Source organism: Schistocerca nitens, chromosome 10 (assembly GCF_023898315.1).
Source record: "Schistocerca nitens isolate TAMUIC-IGC-003100 chromosome 10, iqSchNite1.1, whole genome shotgun sequence".
Taxonomy (NCBI): domain Eukaryota; kingdom Metazoa; phylum Arthropoda; class Insecta; order Orthoptera; family Acrididae; genus Schistocerca; species Schistocerca nitens.
The window spans coordinates 216,315,713-216,331,471 of record NC_064623.1 but is presented as its reverse complement, the minus strand read 5'-3'; the positions used below and the strand labels follow the sequence as shown (position 1 = coordinate 216,331,471).

Sequence of the window (15,759 nt, the reverse complement as noted above, 5' to 3'; positions counted from 1 at the left end):
ACCGTGCCGGTCGTACAATTTCAGCGCACTGTTGACTCTCTCACTCAACACGACCGAACTAGAAACTTTACATTGTCGTTTCGAACTAAAGAGCACACCGAGTTGGTGTCTAGACAGGGTCGCTCACTAGTTTCTGTGAAAGTGACTTCTGGTGGTAGGAAGGCCGACGGAACAGAGCCTTAACACGTCCCAACATTACTTTAGTCCGATGAAAACTACTTGGTAGTTGACACTTCATGCGTTGGAGCTAGTTTCCTCCAGTCAAAGCTCTCTACGTCACGCCAGAACTGATCGTCGTTGCCAAACTGGCATAACAATTGGTCAGTTCACTGCCAGTTTCTTGTCCGGGATTCTTTCTTGATGTGTTTGGATCCCGAATCATGAGTCTGGCCATTTTATTTCGTATGATAACAAAAAAACACACACACACAAACACGCACGCGAGCGCTCGCCTAACGAGATACACGCGTTTCATACACAGCACTAACCAAACACTACAATACACTTCCGCACAAGATGCGATTGAGCGTCATAATATAGTTATCATAACCGCAGAGATCGGCTTGCATCAGATAAGCTTCGCACGACATTATGTGAAGCAATTTTTGAAGGATTCAATTCATCGTTTCGACTGGAGCACCAGTCATAAATGTAACTACTTATCGCAGTTTTGTGCCGTAGGGCAATGATTAGCGTACATACCTGACCTATAGAAGGCCGTAGGTTCGAATCTCGACCAATATAGCGAAATTTTTTATTTTTAAATTTAATCAAAAAAGTCTATTATTTTTACTCAGTTAATCGGTTTTAAGGTAAGTTTTTTTGATTTCTAGTTCTTTGCCGTGTCATTTTCATCATCGTATTGACCTTTTTATTTGCTAGTATTTTTCTTTCTATCATTCTGTCTTTGTTTGGAATATGCCTGTCACGCCTATAATTTGCAGCCAAGTGCGAACGAGGACTGCTCATGCAGCAGATCGGGTAGCTGGTGCGAGTATAGTTTCAGGTAACCAGTAACAGCGAGGAATTACGAATTGCTTTTAGCGATGACACCGGATTTTTTTCTGTCTTGAGTTTGCTCGTAGAGGTTAGCTTGATCGCCGTAAATAAAGCGATCATGATTTGAGTTCTGCCGCAGAATGTTGACCGCCGCTTTCTCAGGTACATTGCACTTCACGAGGTTGTGGTCAGCATAGGTCGTGAGTTTTAACTCAGAGCAACAAAAGGCGTCATCTGCCGCAGCTCAGTCGCTGGTCACTTGAGATCACCTGTCGACGGACCGTCTCGCATTTCCGACATACCTCGTGGCAGCCACTCCCAACAAAGCTCCGTCGTGTTTCTGTGTCGCCCACAACCGAGCGATAGCCGGCAGTCGATGCGGCAACGCTGAAGCGCCAAGTGTCAGGCGTCAGCTATCGAGTAATTGTAATTGGACAATTGTTCATTTCAAGTGAAGAGCTCTTTGAATAATGTTCAAATACACTACTGGCAATTAATATTGCTACACCAAGAAGAAATGCAGATGTAAACGGTTATTCATTGGACAAATATATCATACTAGAACTGACATGTGATTACCTTTGCACGCAATTTGGGTGCATAGATCCTGAGAAATCAGTACCCAGAACAACCACCTCCGGCCGTAATAACGGCCTTGATACGCCTGGGCATTGAGTCAAACAGAGCTTGGACGCCGTGTACAGGTACAGTTGCCCATGCAGCTTCAACACGATACCACAGTTCATCAAGAGTAGTGACGGGCGTATTGTGACGACCCAGTTGCTCGGCCACCATTGACCAGACGTTTTCAGTTGGTGAGAGATCTGGAGAAAGTGCTGGCCAAGGCAGCAGTCGAACATTTTCTGTATCCAGAAAGGCCCGTACAGGATCTGCAACATGCGGTCGTGCATTATCCTGCTGAAATATAGGGTTTCGCAGGAATCGAATGAAGTGTCGTGAGCCATGGGTCGTAACACATCTGAAATGTAACGTCCACTGTTCAAAGTGCCGTCAATGCGAACAAGACGTGACCGAGACGTGTAACCAATTGCACCCCATACCATCACGCTGGGTGATACGCCAGTATGACGATGACGAATACACGCTTCCAATGTGCGTTCGCCGTGATGTCGCCAAACACGGATGCGACCATCACTATCCTGCAAAGGGATTCATCCGAAAAAATGACGTTTTGCCATTCGTGCACCCAGGTTCGTCGTTGAGTACACCATCGCAGGCGCTCCTGTCTGTGGTGCAACATCAAGGGTAACCGCAGCCACGGCCTCCGAGCATAGTCCGTGCTGCTGCAAACGTCGTCGAACTTTTCGTGCAGATGGTTGTTGTCTTGAAAACGTCCACATCTGTTGACTCAGGGAATGAGACGTGGCTGCACGATCCGTTACATCCATGCGGTTAAGATGTCTGTCATCTCGACTGCTAGTGATACGAGGCCGTAGGGATCCAGCACGGCGTTCCGTATTACCCTCCTGAACCCACCGATTCCATACCCTGCTAACAGTCATTGGATCTCGACCAACGCGAGCAACAATGTCGCGATAGGCTACAATCCGACCTTTATCAAAGTCGGAAACGTGATGGTACGCATTTCTCCTCCTTACACGAGGCACCACAACAACGTTTCATCAGGCAACGCTGGTCAACTGCTGTTTGTGTATGAGAAACCGGTTGGAAACTTTCCTCATGTCAGCACCTTGTAGGTGTCGCGACCGGCGCCAACCTTGTGTGAATGCTGTGGAAAGTTAATCATTTGCATATCATAGCATCTTCTTCCTGTCGGTTAAATTTCGCGTCTGTAGCACTTCTCTTCGTGGTGTAGCAATTTTAATGGCCAGTAGTGTAGTGTGTGTTAGAGTTGCACTGACCATTTCGGAGAATTTAGTACATCATGTGGAGCACTAGTAGAAGTTCATGCTTTCTGACGTTTCAGGTTGCAATAACATCGCTGTCAGTGAATTTGGTTCATGTAATGGCCGTCAATAATCAATGATATATTTACAAATTCATTCTGACCAAGAACGAATCATATCTCTGATATAGATGCATTATCCTTATCATTTATAGTATTGTTTGCAGACCATCTCGTTTGAAATACATTGAGGGGGCTTTTATTTGACTTGTGCAACAGACGTAGCATATTTCAATGTTATTTTTCATATCCTAATAGTGTACTGTTATGACAAAGCTTTCTGAAACCTTTTTTTTTTCACAATTCCGCAGTAATATCCCCGTTGGCATGGAAGACGACAAGGAAACGGATGGCAGTGGCAGTTTGGCTAGCGGAGATGGTGTGCCTACAGTACCGAGCAACACCAAACAATGCAGCCCCAATCAGGTAGCGTCCTGTGAACGCGACAGTGGTACGCTACAGAGAGTGCACAATCTCACCACCGGCAAGGAGACAACTGCACAGTTCCTGGGCCTGACCGAGGACAAAGAATTTCCGTATTCCTGCAGCGTGTGTCACAAAACATTCGTAAGTAGGGGCGGCTGGAAGATCCACTTACGTCGGCACACTGGCGAACGCCCATATAGTTGTGACGTCTGTCACGAGACGTTTCCAAGCAACACCCACCTGAAGAACCACTTACGTCAGCACACCGGCGACGGCCCTTACATCTGCGAAGTGTGCCACAAAGTGTTGTCGTGTGAGAGCAGCCTCAAGATCCACTCTAGAGTGCACACAGGCGAACGCCCGTATGTTTGTAAAGTGTGTCAGAAGACATTCGTAAGTAGCACCAACCTAAAGAAACACTCGCGTGTGCACACAGGCGAACATCCCTACACCTGTGAAGTGTGCCACAAGGCGTTCATATGTGGAAGCAATCTCAGGAGACACTCGAGAGTGCACTCCGGCGAACGCCCATACATTTGTGAGATCTGCCACAAGACATTCAACCAGAGTTCGAGCCTGAAGACTCACTCGCGTGTGCACTCGGGCTAATGCCCGTACGGCTGTAACGTGCTCCATAAGACTTTATACACCCACATGGAGTCTTGTGACTACGACGCTTGTTGTATCTAATTAATACTAATAAACTACCTTTTTGCCCATAGCTTTGTCTGCGTATGCATGTGCCACATATATTTGTGCTCCGTACACTTCCATTTTGTTTGAGGTAGGCTTTTCCAGACTGAGTTTCAGAAATTCCCGCATAGCAGACAAAGACGATCCCTAAATGATTCTGTTTACACAACCTTTCCCCAAACATCTTGAACCTACCTATTCCTTGAAACTATTATTTGTTATCCATGTTGATAGCTCGAGGAGGTGGAATTGTGTGTTGAGGGCCGTAAAATTACCGTACAGATCAGAAAATTACAGCACGTAATCTAAAATTTCTAATTTGCAAATAAAAAAATAACGTGACCAAAAAAAATAAAAGATAATCTGCTCTAGAGGCACCACGCTTGATTTATTTCTTCTATATTTCCATTGTTCCAGTTGCTTACGATTAGCGTATCACCTACGAGGGGGTGTTTGAAAAGTTCGTGCAAAGTCTGAGAGATGGCACCACCGACGCGTATCGAGGTCATGTTTAGTTAGTAGCATCTTTGGAAAGAACGCACACCAAGTTTCAGCCATATTGGTCTATTTCTTTGTGTTTAGCATTCGTGTGAATCAAGGAAGTCGACTGATTGTCAAAAAATGGACGAATAAGAATTTCGTGTGGTGATTAAACATTCCTTTATGAAAGGCAAAACGCCTCAGGAGACTAAAGAGAAGCTTGATAAACATTATGGTGACTCTGCACCTTCGCGTAGAACAGTATAAGTGGTTTCAAAATTTTTGGAGTGGCCATATGGGCACAAGTGATGCTGAACGTTCTGGACGCCCGGTGGAGGTTACAACTCCAGAAATCATTGATAAAATCCATGATATGGAGATGTATGACAGAAGAGTTAAGGTGCGTGAGATTGCTAGTGCTGTGGGCATCTCGAATGAACGGGTACATAACATTTTGCATAAACATTTGGACATGAGAAAGCTATCTGCAAGATGGGTTCCGCGATTGCTCACGCTTGACCAAAAATGGAATCGTTTGAGGTGTTGGAAGGATGGTTTGCAGCTGTTCAGGAAGAATCCACAGGACTTTAAGCGTAGTTTCGTCACTGTGGGTGAAACATGGATACATTACTATACTGCTGAGACCAAACAGCAATCTAAACAACGGGTTACCAAGGGAGAATCTGCACCAAAAAAGACGAAGACCATTCCTTCAGCCGGAAAGGTTATGGCGACTGTCTTTTGGGATTCGCAAGGGATAATCCTCATCGACTATCTGGAAAGGGGTAAAACTATTACAGGTGCGTATTATTCACGGTTATTGGACCGTTTGAAAACCGAGGCACAAAAAAGTCCTTTTCCACCACGGCAAAGCACCAGCACACACCTCAGCAATTGTGATCGCAAAATTATTGGAAATAGGATTCCAACTCGTTTTACATCCTCCCTGTTCTCCAGGCTTGGCTTCCTCAGACTACTATTTGTTCCCCAATTTGAAGAAATGGCAGGCGAGACAAAGATTTTATTGAAACGAGGTGACTGCAGCAACTAACAACTATTTTACAGACTTGGACAATTTCTATTATTCGGTAGGGATCAACAAATTAGAACAGCGTTGGACGAAGTGTATAAGTCTAAAAAGAGACCATGTCGAAATGTAATAAAGGTTTACCCCAAACATTTAAGTAGTATTTATTTTTGTATGGACTTTTCAAACACCCCTCGTACATCTCACTTCGAAACTACCTGTTCTGTGAACACACAAACTCCATCCCTGAGTTTTATTTATGTATTTATTTTTTACACCTCCAGAAGTCTCTTTAACTGCTGATCTGTAAATGTAAATGCATTGTCCACATGATTTGCAGAGTGGTAACGTGTTTACCTACGATGCAGCGGACCCGGATTGGAGATTTTCATCGCTCGTGGATTGGGTGGTGTGTTGTAGTTATCATCATCTCATCATCATCGACGCGCAAGTCACCTAATGTAGCATCACCTGAGATGACTTGCAACCCGGCTGCCGAACTTCCCCAGATGAGGCCTCTGGGCCAAAAATGCCACAAGATCATTTCATTTTTTTTTTTTTTTTGTTAATACCTTACATTATACTATAGCAACTCATAACAATATCGACACGTTTTCGACAGATCCTCAATATTTGAAACATCATATATTCATACGACATACGGTGTAATACACTCCTGGAAATGGAAAAAAGAACACATTGACACCGGTGTGTCAGACCCACCATACCTGCTCCGGACACTGCGAGAGGGCTGTACAAGCAATGATCACACGCACGGCACAGCGGACACACCAGGAACCGCGGTGTTGGCCGTCGAATGGCGCTAGCTGCGCAGCATTTGTGCACCGCCGCCGTCAGTGTCAGCCAGTTTGCCGTGGCATACGGAGCTCCATCGCAGTCTTTAACACTGGTAGCATGCCGCGACAGCGTGGACGTGAACCGAATGTGCAGTTGACGGACTTTGAGCGAGGGCGTATAGTGGGCATGCGGGAGGCCGGGTGGACGTACCGCCGAATTGCTCAACACGTGGGGCGTGAGGTCTCCACAGTACATCGATGTTGTCGCCAGTGGTCGGCGGAAGGTGCACGTGCCCGTCGACCTGGGACCGGACCGCAGCGACGCACAGATGCACGCCAAGACCGTAGGATCCTACGCAGTGCCGTAGGGGACCGCACCGCCACTTCCCAGCAAATTAGGGACACTGTTGCTCCTGGGGTATCGGCGAGGACCATTCGCAACCGTCTCCATGAAGCTGGGCTACGGTCCCGCACACCGTTAGGCCGTCTTCCGCTCACGCCCCAACATCGTGCAGCCCGCCTCCAGTGGTGTCGCGACAGGCGTGAATGGAGGGACGAATGGAGACGTGTCGTCTTCAGCGATGAGAGTCGCTTCTGCCTTGGTGCCAATGATGGTCGTATGCGTGTTTGGCGCCGTGCAGGTGAGCGCCACAATCAGGACTGCATACGACCGAGGCACACAGGGCCAACACCCGGCATCATGGTGTGGGGAGCGATCTCCTACATTGGCCGTACACCACTGGTGATCGTCGAGGGGACACTGAATAGTGCACGGTACATCCAAACCGTCATCGAACCCATCGTTCTACCATTCCTAGACCGGCAAGGGCACTTGCTGTTCCAACAGGACAATGCACGTCCGCATGTATCCCGTGCCACCCAACGTGCTCTAGAAGGTGTAAGTCAACTACCCTGGCCAGCAAGATCTCCGGATCTGTCCCCCATTGAGCATGTTTGGGACTGGATGAAGCGTCGTCTCACGCGGTCTGCACGTCCAGCACGAACGCTGGTCCAACTGAGGCGCCAGGTGGAAATGGCATGGCAAGCCGTTCCACAGGACTACATCCAGCATCTCTACGATCGTCTCCATGGGAGAATAGCAGCCTGCATTGCTGCGAAAGGTGGATATACACTGTACTAGTGCCGACATTGTGCATGCTCTGTTGCCTGTGTCTATGTGCCTGTGGTTCTGTCAGTGTGATCATGTGATGTATCTGACCCCAGGAATGTGTCAATAAAGTTTCCCCTTCCTGGGACAATGAATTCACGGTGTTCTTATTTCAATTTCCAGGAGTGTATAAAACCCAACAAATACAAGCTTCACATGAAACAATTAAATCAAATATGGCGTTTCCACTCGATACGAACATAAAAGACGAAAAACATCCTGAATTGTGGGAACTGGGCATGTACACGTCATAGTGACGTCAGGGAGAGGTCTCAACTGTGAGGCTAATCTCCCACAAAAGGAAAGGTGTATCGACTGATCTGAAGAGAGAGGGACACCTAGTGAATATCTAAAAAACTAAGTTTGTGTTGTTTGAACTAAAATATCAAACCATGGCATTGGTAGTAAGACCAGGAAGATAAAATACCTCTCCAATTTCCCCAGTCCAGAAATTTTCTTCCCGAATGTTTCCGTTTCCCCAAAAGTTGAGGACAAGAACAGACTGTCATCTCAAGAAACAGGACTATCGGTGACAACTGCCTGGTTCTCTTCTTGTTTTACACCCTGCGATTCCAGAAAAGACCGTAAATGTATAAGCGGTACTCACTCGTGCGGTATGATCATTGTCGTGAAACACGCCGATGAAATCATCGGCTCTCTGAACTGATGATTCTCGCCACCTGGTTGACCAAACGAGCAACACAATAAATGGTTCAAATGGGTCTTAGCGCTATGGGACTTAACTTCTGAGGTCATCAGTCGCCTAGAACTTAGAACCTAACTAACCTAAGGACATCACTCACATCCATGCCCGAGGCAGGATTCGAACCTGCGACCGTAGCGGTCGCGCGGTTCCAGACTGTAGCGCCTAGAACCGCTCGGCCACCCCAGCCGGCCAACACAATAAGAGATTGAATGCACTCCATACTTTAAAGTATTTAAAGTCCCCTGAATACAGCAAGTAAATACCAACAAGTAGTTTTCGAACATTTTGACATGTCACCCCCTTCTCAACCCCACCCCCACCCCGGGCAAGGTAGGAGTATGGTACTTCCACATCATTTTTATACAAAAAAAAATGATGCATGTGCATATCAAATTTGGTTGAAATTGCTCTGGGTTTCCTGAGTTATGCTTTTATGTTACTATTTCAGCCCCACCCTTATCCATAGCGATGCTAAAGGTGTCCTACTGTCACAATAAATATTTCCACATAGCAACTGATACGTGTACCAAAAATGGTAGAAGAATGTTATAGTGTTACAGAGGTATGCCTCCTCCCCCCAACCACATCTAGGTGCGAAACCCCATCAGCACTGTCACTAATCAGCCTTTCTTTTTTCTTGGGGGGGGGGGGTGAGGGCCTATCAGTCATCTGACTGGTTTGATATGTCCCACTACAACTTCCTCTCCTGTGCTGATTGCTGATGTCTTCGTCTGTAAGTATTCCAGTGTCTGTCTTGTCCTACAATTTTTACTCTCTCGCCTCCCAAAAGTACCATGGAACCAACAGAACCTCATCATTTACGGTATACTGATAATTTTTACTTATGGACCGTCTGACAGCAACTGAATGAAACACAATTTCAGTGCCATATGCGTTTCGCCTTTATTTCCTGCAAGGCATCGCCAGTGGCCTGGAATATGTACATATGTGTGCTATTTAATTTACATTTTGGTCACTGTACGTTTAGGTTATAAACAGTTCTGGTGCTTGGTATTTCTTATTAAGTAGTAATATTTTGAACTGTACTTACAGGTTGCATGGATTATTTCCTACATATTACGTTCCTGTTGCATTTTTGGTGTTGTTCTTCTTCTTATAAGTGCCAGTTTGCGGTTTTTTCCCGCATTTCACAAACACTATGAACTGAACACTTGTTTCGGTGCAATGTTTTGGTTTGTGTTGCCGACTGTCAGATGTTATTGCCAAACTGTTGGGTGTAATTATTGAAGTTTCTGTGATCTGTTTGTGTATGCATTTGTGTGCGTGTGGCCTTTTTTTGTGGGCTGTGTGTGTGTGTGTGTGTGTGTGTTCTTTGTATCGTGTTTTAAAATTCCTGCATGTCATGCCTACATATACTGCATCACAACACTGACATTCAAGTTTATATATTCCTGATTGTTGGAATTTGTCCCTCTTGGTAGCTGGTTGGCTTAGGTGTGATTGGAGGGTTTGCGTAGACTTATATGCTATTTGGAATCCCTGTCTGTTCAGGATGTTTGCAACTCTGTGTGTTAGTTTATGTATGTAGGTCATAGTGTACCATCTGGTTCTTTTCTGTGTGGTGTTGTCATTGTGTGTGTTTGTTGAGTGTATTTGTAAGTTGTCAGCTTGTGAGTTGGAAATGTTGTGTTTGTTTTGTATTTTTTTTGTATTGAGCCTGTGTACTACGTGTGTGTCATACCCATTGTTCCTAGCTGTTTGTGTGATTGTATTCATTTCTTTTTCATAGTTGCTCTTGTTGAGTGGGGTTCTGTTTAATGTATGTAACATACGTCTTAGTAAGGCAAGTTTCTGGCTTTGGGGATGGTTAGACATGGAATGTATTATTGTGTCTGCGGCTGTTGGTTTTCTAAAGATGTTAAATGTATGTTTGCCATTTTCTTTTTTTATTGTCAGAAAGTGACCAACAGGTGCCAGAGTGATGCTACAATGCAGGGGGAGGCAGCACATCAAGATGGCAACCCCGCCGTCAACATGCTCCACGGTTGAGCAGCGAAGTTTGATGCGTCTTTTGTGTAGTGAAGGTGTCAAACTATTCTAAATTCATTGTAGAATGACAGCGCAATGCAGCGATTCGTGTTTGTCATTGCAGCAAGTGTACGACTGGTGTAGAGAGTTTAAAAGCGGTGTAACTTCTGTGGAGAATGCCCAAAGACCAGACCGGGCCTTCTGCATAGTGACAGTTGAGAACATTGCGTTAGTAGAGGAGCTTGTAAAGAACACGCACGTAACTCTGAACAAAATAGCCACAAGTTTGAGAATTAGTATTGATTCATTGCAGAATATTTATCAGAATCTACTACACTTCAGTAAGGTGTCTGCAATATGGATGCCACATCAGAAATTGCCGAATTGAAAGACCATCCCTTCGATGCCTGTAAAGAATTTTTGCATTGTGTCCATCTGGAAGGTGATGCATTTCTGGGGAAAATTATTACAGGCGATGAGACTTGGGAAAAGATCAAGCAAGGAATGGCGCTACAGCTATCGCCGAAACAAAAAAAATACCGTAAAATGAGGTGGATCCGATCAGGTGGTGTCAATCCAATCATTTTCCGGTTTTGCCACGTTTGGATAACTGAGCGTAGCATTTTAACAATTATATTTCATCCGACCATTGTCGTGAATTCTTGAGTAACCTATCAACAACAATGGCGTGTTGGAGTGCGCGCAACCAGCAAATCTCATTGCCAGTAGGTGTGTCATTCTTGTGCTGCACTCGTGTAGTCAACACAACAATGCGAAAACTTCTGCTGGTGCCTGTTACTTCCAAAGTGTAACTGGTGAATTGCAATATTATTGCTTGCATTTGAACGTCTTAAGTTATACATTTTCATTTTTTGTTTATTGCTAATACTGCTTAGTCACTATGCAGGCCTAATTACAAAATTGCATTTTTGTACGGTGAATCCGATCATGCGAGTGTTCCAAAAGGTTCTGGACCAACGCGGAAATCTAACCAGAATTTCTTCTAAATCCGGTGAAAGCCGTCAAATCAGGAAAATTAAGCATCCGGAAAGGTTCAGAGTAATACGCAGTTCCATGTACCACATGAAATGTCAGACTCAAAGAAAGATACAAATACAAAATAGGCGGCCAACTAGTGTTAACCAATAGTGAGGCAAAAAGCCTGGTTGAAGGATTATTGTGTTCTGCGAAATGGGGGGTTCCTTTGATGAATAATGATGTTAGGGACATTGTACAGACATATCTCAATCGAGCAGGGATGATTGAAAAAAGATTTCATGACAGTCAGTCTGGTCCGAGTGGGCAGAATCTTTTCTGAAAAGAAATAAATAACTAACGGTTAGAGTAAGTGAAAATGTGAAGAGGGCAAAGGCAGCAGTTACCCGAGAAACAGTGATTGATTATTTTAAGAAACTTGAAGTGATGTTGAGCGGTGTCCCTCCCTCCAATATTATAAACAATGACGAGACAACCTTTTGTGACGATCCTGGACAAGTGAAAGTAATAGTGAAGCGAGGCACAAGACAGTCTGAAAGGCTAGCGAATAGTTGTAAGTCAAGTATCAGTGTGATGACAGCAGCAGCTCTGTTCGATACTTGGACTGAAGGGGACATAACTGGTGCAGGTTATAATAGGAATCAAAGTGGTTGGTTTGACCTAACAACGTTTGAATCATTGTTTGTTGAAATTGTCTTGCCTTATGCATGACTAGAGGGACCTAAAGCGATTATAGATGACAATCTCTCGAGTCATTATATAACGTAATTAAACTGTGCCAGGAACAAAACATTAAATTTGTGCTTCTACCACCTAATTCCACTCATTTGTGCCAGCCACATGCTGTGGCCTTATTTAGACGTTTAAAACTTGCTTGGAGAAATGTGCTAGATGATTGGAAAAGGAAGAATAGAGCAGTGGTGCCAAAATCCGAATTTCCTAAGTTGTTGAAAAAAAAACTTTGAAAATATACACTCCTGGAAATGGAAAAAGGAACACATTGACGCCGGTGTGTCAGACCCACCATACTTGCTCCGGACACTGCGAGAGGGCTGTACAAGCAATGATCACACGCACGGCACAGCGGACACACCAGGAACCGCGGTGTTGGCCGTCGAATGGCGCTAGCTGCGCAGCATTTGTGCACCGCCGCCGTCAGTGTCAGCCAGTTTGCCGTGGCATACGGAGCTCCATCGCAGTCTTTAACACTGGTAGCATGCCGCGACAGCGTGGACGTGAACCGTATGTGCAGTTGACGGACTTTGAGCGAGGGCGTATAGTGGGCATGCGGGAGGCCGGGTGGACGTACCGCCGAATTGCTCAACACGTGGGGCGTGAGGTCTCCACAGTACATCGATGTTGTCGCCAGTGGTCGGCGGAAGGTGCACGTGCCCTTCGACCTGGGACCGGACCGCAGCGACGCACGGATGCACGCCAAGACCGTAGGATCCTACGCAGTGCCGTAGGGGACCGCACCGCCACTTCCCAGCAAATTAGGGACACTGTTGCTCCTGGGGTATCGGCGAGGACCATTCGCAACCGTCTCCATGAAGCTGGGCTACGGTCCCGCACACCGTTAGCCCGTCTTCCGCTCACGCCCCAACATCGTGCAGCCCGCCTCCAGTGGTGTCGCGACAGGCGTGAATGGAGGGACGAATGGAGACGTGTCGTCTTCAGCGATGAGAGTCGCTTCTGCCTTGGTGCCAATGATGGTCGTATGCGTGTTTGGCGCCGTGCAGGTGAGCGCCACAATCAGGACTGCATACGACCGAGGCACACAGGGCCAACACCCGGCATCATCGTGTGGGGAGCGATCTCCTACACTGGCCGTACACCACTGGTGATCGTCGAGGGGACACTGAATAGTGCACGGTACATCCAAACCGTCATCGAACCCATAGTTCTACCATTCCTAGACCGGCAAAGGAACTTGCTGTTCCAACAGGACAATGCACGTCCGCATGTATCCCGTGCCACCCAACGTGCTCTAGAAGGTGTAAGTCAACTACCCTGGCCAGCAAGATCTCCGGATCTGTCCCCCATTGAGCATGTTTGGGACTGGATGAAGCGTCGTCTCGCGCGGTCTGCACGTCCAGCACGAACGCTGGTCCAACTGAGGCGCCAGGTGGAAATGGCATGGCAAGCCGTTCCACAGGACTACATCCAGCATCTCTACGGTCGTCTCCATGGGAGAATAGCAGCCTGCATTGCTGCGAAAGGTGGGTATACACTGTACTAGTGCCGACATTGTGCATGCTCTGTTGCCTGTGTCTATGTGCCTGTGGTTCTGTCAGTGTGATCATGTGATGTATCTGACCGCAGGAATGCGTCAATAAAGTTTCCCCTTCCTGGGACAATGAATTCACGGTGTTCTTATTTCAATTTCCAGGAGTGTAGCTGTTGTTGTTGTTGTTGTTGTGGTCTTCAGTCCTGAGACTGGTTTGATGCAGCTCTCCATGCTACTCTATCCTGTGCAAGCTTCTTCATCTCCCAGTACCTACTGCAACCTACATCCTTCTGAATCTGCTTAGTGTATTCATCTCTTGGTCTCCCTCTACGATTTTTACCCTCCACGCTGCCCTCCAATGCTTAATTTGTGATCCCTTGATGCCTCAAAACATGTCCTACCAACCGATCCCTTCTTCTAGTCAAGTTATGCCACAAACTTCTCTTCTCCCCAATCCTATTCAATACCTCCTCATTAGTTACGTGATCTACCCACCTTATCTTGAGCATTCTTCTGTAACACCACATTTCGAAAGCTTCTATTCTCTTCTTGTCCAAACTATTTATCGTCCATGTTTCACTTCCATACATGGCTACACTCCATACAAATACTTTCAGAAACGACTTCCTGACACTTAAATCTATACTCGATGTTAACAAATTTCTCTTCTTCTCCTTGCCATTGCCAGTCTACATTTTATATCCTCTCTACTTCGACCATCATTTTTACTCCCTAAATAGCAAAACTCCTTTACTACTTTAAGTGTCTCATTTCCTAATCTAATCCCCTCAGCATCACCCGATTTAATTTGACTACATTCCATTATCCTCGTTTTGCTTTTGTTGATGTTCATCTTATATCCTCCTTTCAAGACACTGTCCATTCCGTTCAACTGCTCTTCCAAGTCCTTTGCTGTCTCTGACAGAATTACAATGTCATCGGCGAACCTCAAAGTTTTTACTTCTTCTCCATGAATTTTAATACCAACTCCGAATTTTTCTTTTGTTTCCTTTACTGCTTGCTCAATATACAGATTGAATAACATCGGGGAGAGGCTACAACCCTGTCTCACTCCTTTCCCAACCACTGCTTCCCTTTCATGCCCCTCGACTCTTATAACTGCCATCTGGTTTCTGTACAAATTGTAAATAGCCTTTCGCTCCCTGTATTTTACCCCTGCTACCTTCAGAATTTGAAAGAGAGTATTCCAGTTAACGTTGTCAATGCTAGAAACGTAGGTTTGCCTTTTCTTAATCTTTCTTCTAAGATAAGTCGTAAGGTTAGTATTGCCTCACGTGTTCCAACATTTCTACGGAATCCAAACTGATCTTCCCCGAGGTCCGCTTCTACCAGTTTTTCTATTCGTCTGTAAAGAATTCGCGTTAGTATTTTGCAGCTGTGACTTATTAAACTGATAGTTCGGTAATTTTCACATCTGTCAACACCTGCTTTCTTTGGTATTGGAATTATTATATTCTTCTTGAAGTCTGTGGGTATTTCGCCAGTCTCATACATCTTGCTCACCAGATGGTAGAGTTTTGTCATGACTGGCTCTCCCAAGGCCATCAGTAGTTCTAATGGAATGTTGTCTACTCCCGGGGCCTTGTTTCGACTCAGGTCTTTCAGTGCTCTGTCAAACTCTTCACGCAATATTTATCTCCCATTTCATCTTCATCTACATCCTCTTCCATTTCCATAATACTGTCCCCAAGTACATCGCCCTTGTATAAACCCTCTATATACTCCTTCCACCTTTCTACCTTCCCTTCTATGCTTAGAACTGGGTTGCCATCTGAGCTCTTGATATTCATACAAGTGGTTCTCTTCTCTCCAAAGGTCTCTTTAATTTTCCTGTAGGCAGTATCTATCTTACCCCTAGTGAGACAAGCCTCTACATCCTTACATTTGTCCTCTAGCCATCCCTGCTTAGCCATTTTGCACTTTCTGTCGATCTCATTTTTGAGACGTTTGTATTCCCTTTGGCCTGCTTCATTTACTGCATTTTTATATTTTCTCCTTTCATCAATTAAATTCAATATTTCTTCTGTTACCCAAGGATTTCTATTAGCCCTCGTCTTTTTACCTACTTGATCCTCTGCTGCCTTCACTACTTCATCCCTCAGAGCTACCCATTTTCTTCTACTGTATTTCTTTCCCCCATTCCTGTCAATTGTTCCCTTATGCTCTCCCTGAAACTCTCTACAACCTCTGGTTCTTTCAGTTTATCCAGGTCCCATCTCCTTAAATTCCCACCTTTTTGCAGTTCCTTCAGTTTCAATCTGCAGTTCATAACCAATAGATTGTGGTCAGAATCCACATCTGCC

At 45.4% G+C, this 15,759-nt stretch overlaps 1 protein-coding gene across 2 annotated transcripts in view; it reads left to right on the top strand.

The window, feature by feature from the left end:
- LOC126210109 (zinc finger protein 501-like) overlaps positions 1 to 4,073 on the top strand; it is a 366,536-nt gene extending 362,463 nt beyond the window's left edge. The window contains exon 6 of one of the 2 annotated variants that reach the window (XM_049939248.1): positions 3,238 to 4,073. In XM_049939248.1, coding sequence (XP_049795205.1) covers positions 3,238 to 3,961 — 724 coding nt within the window. In that variant the 3' untranslated portion in view covers positions 3,962 to 4,073. The remainder of the gene's footprint in view (positions 1 to 3,237) is intronic. The other variant, XM_049939250.1, reaches the window with a different exon arrangement.
- The last annotated feature ends 11,686 nt before the right edge of the window (positions 4,074 to 15,759 follow it).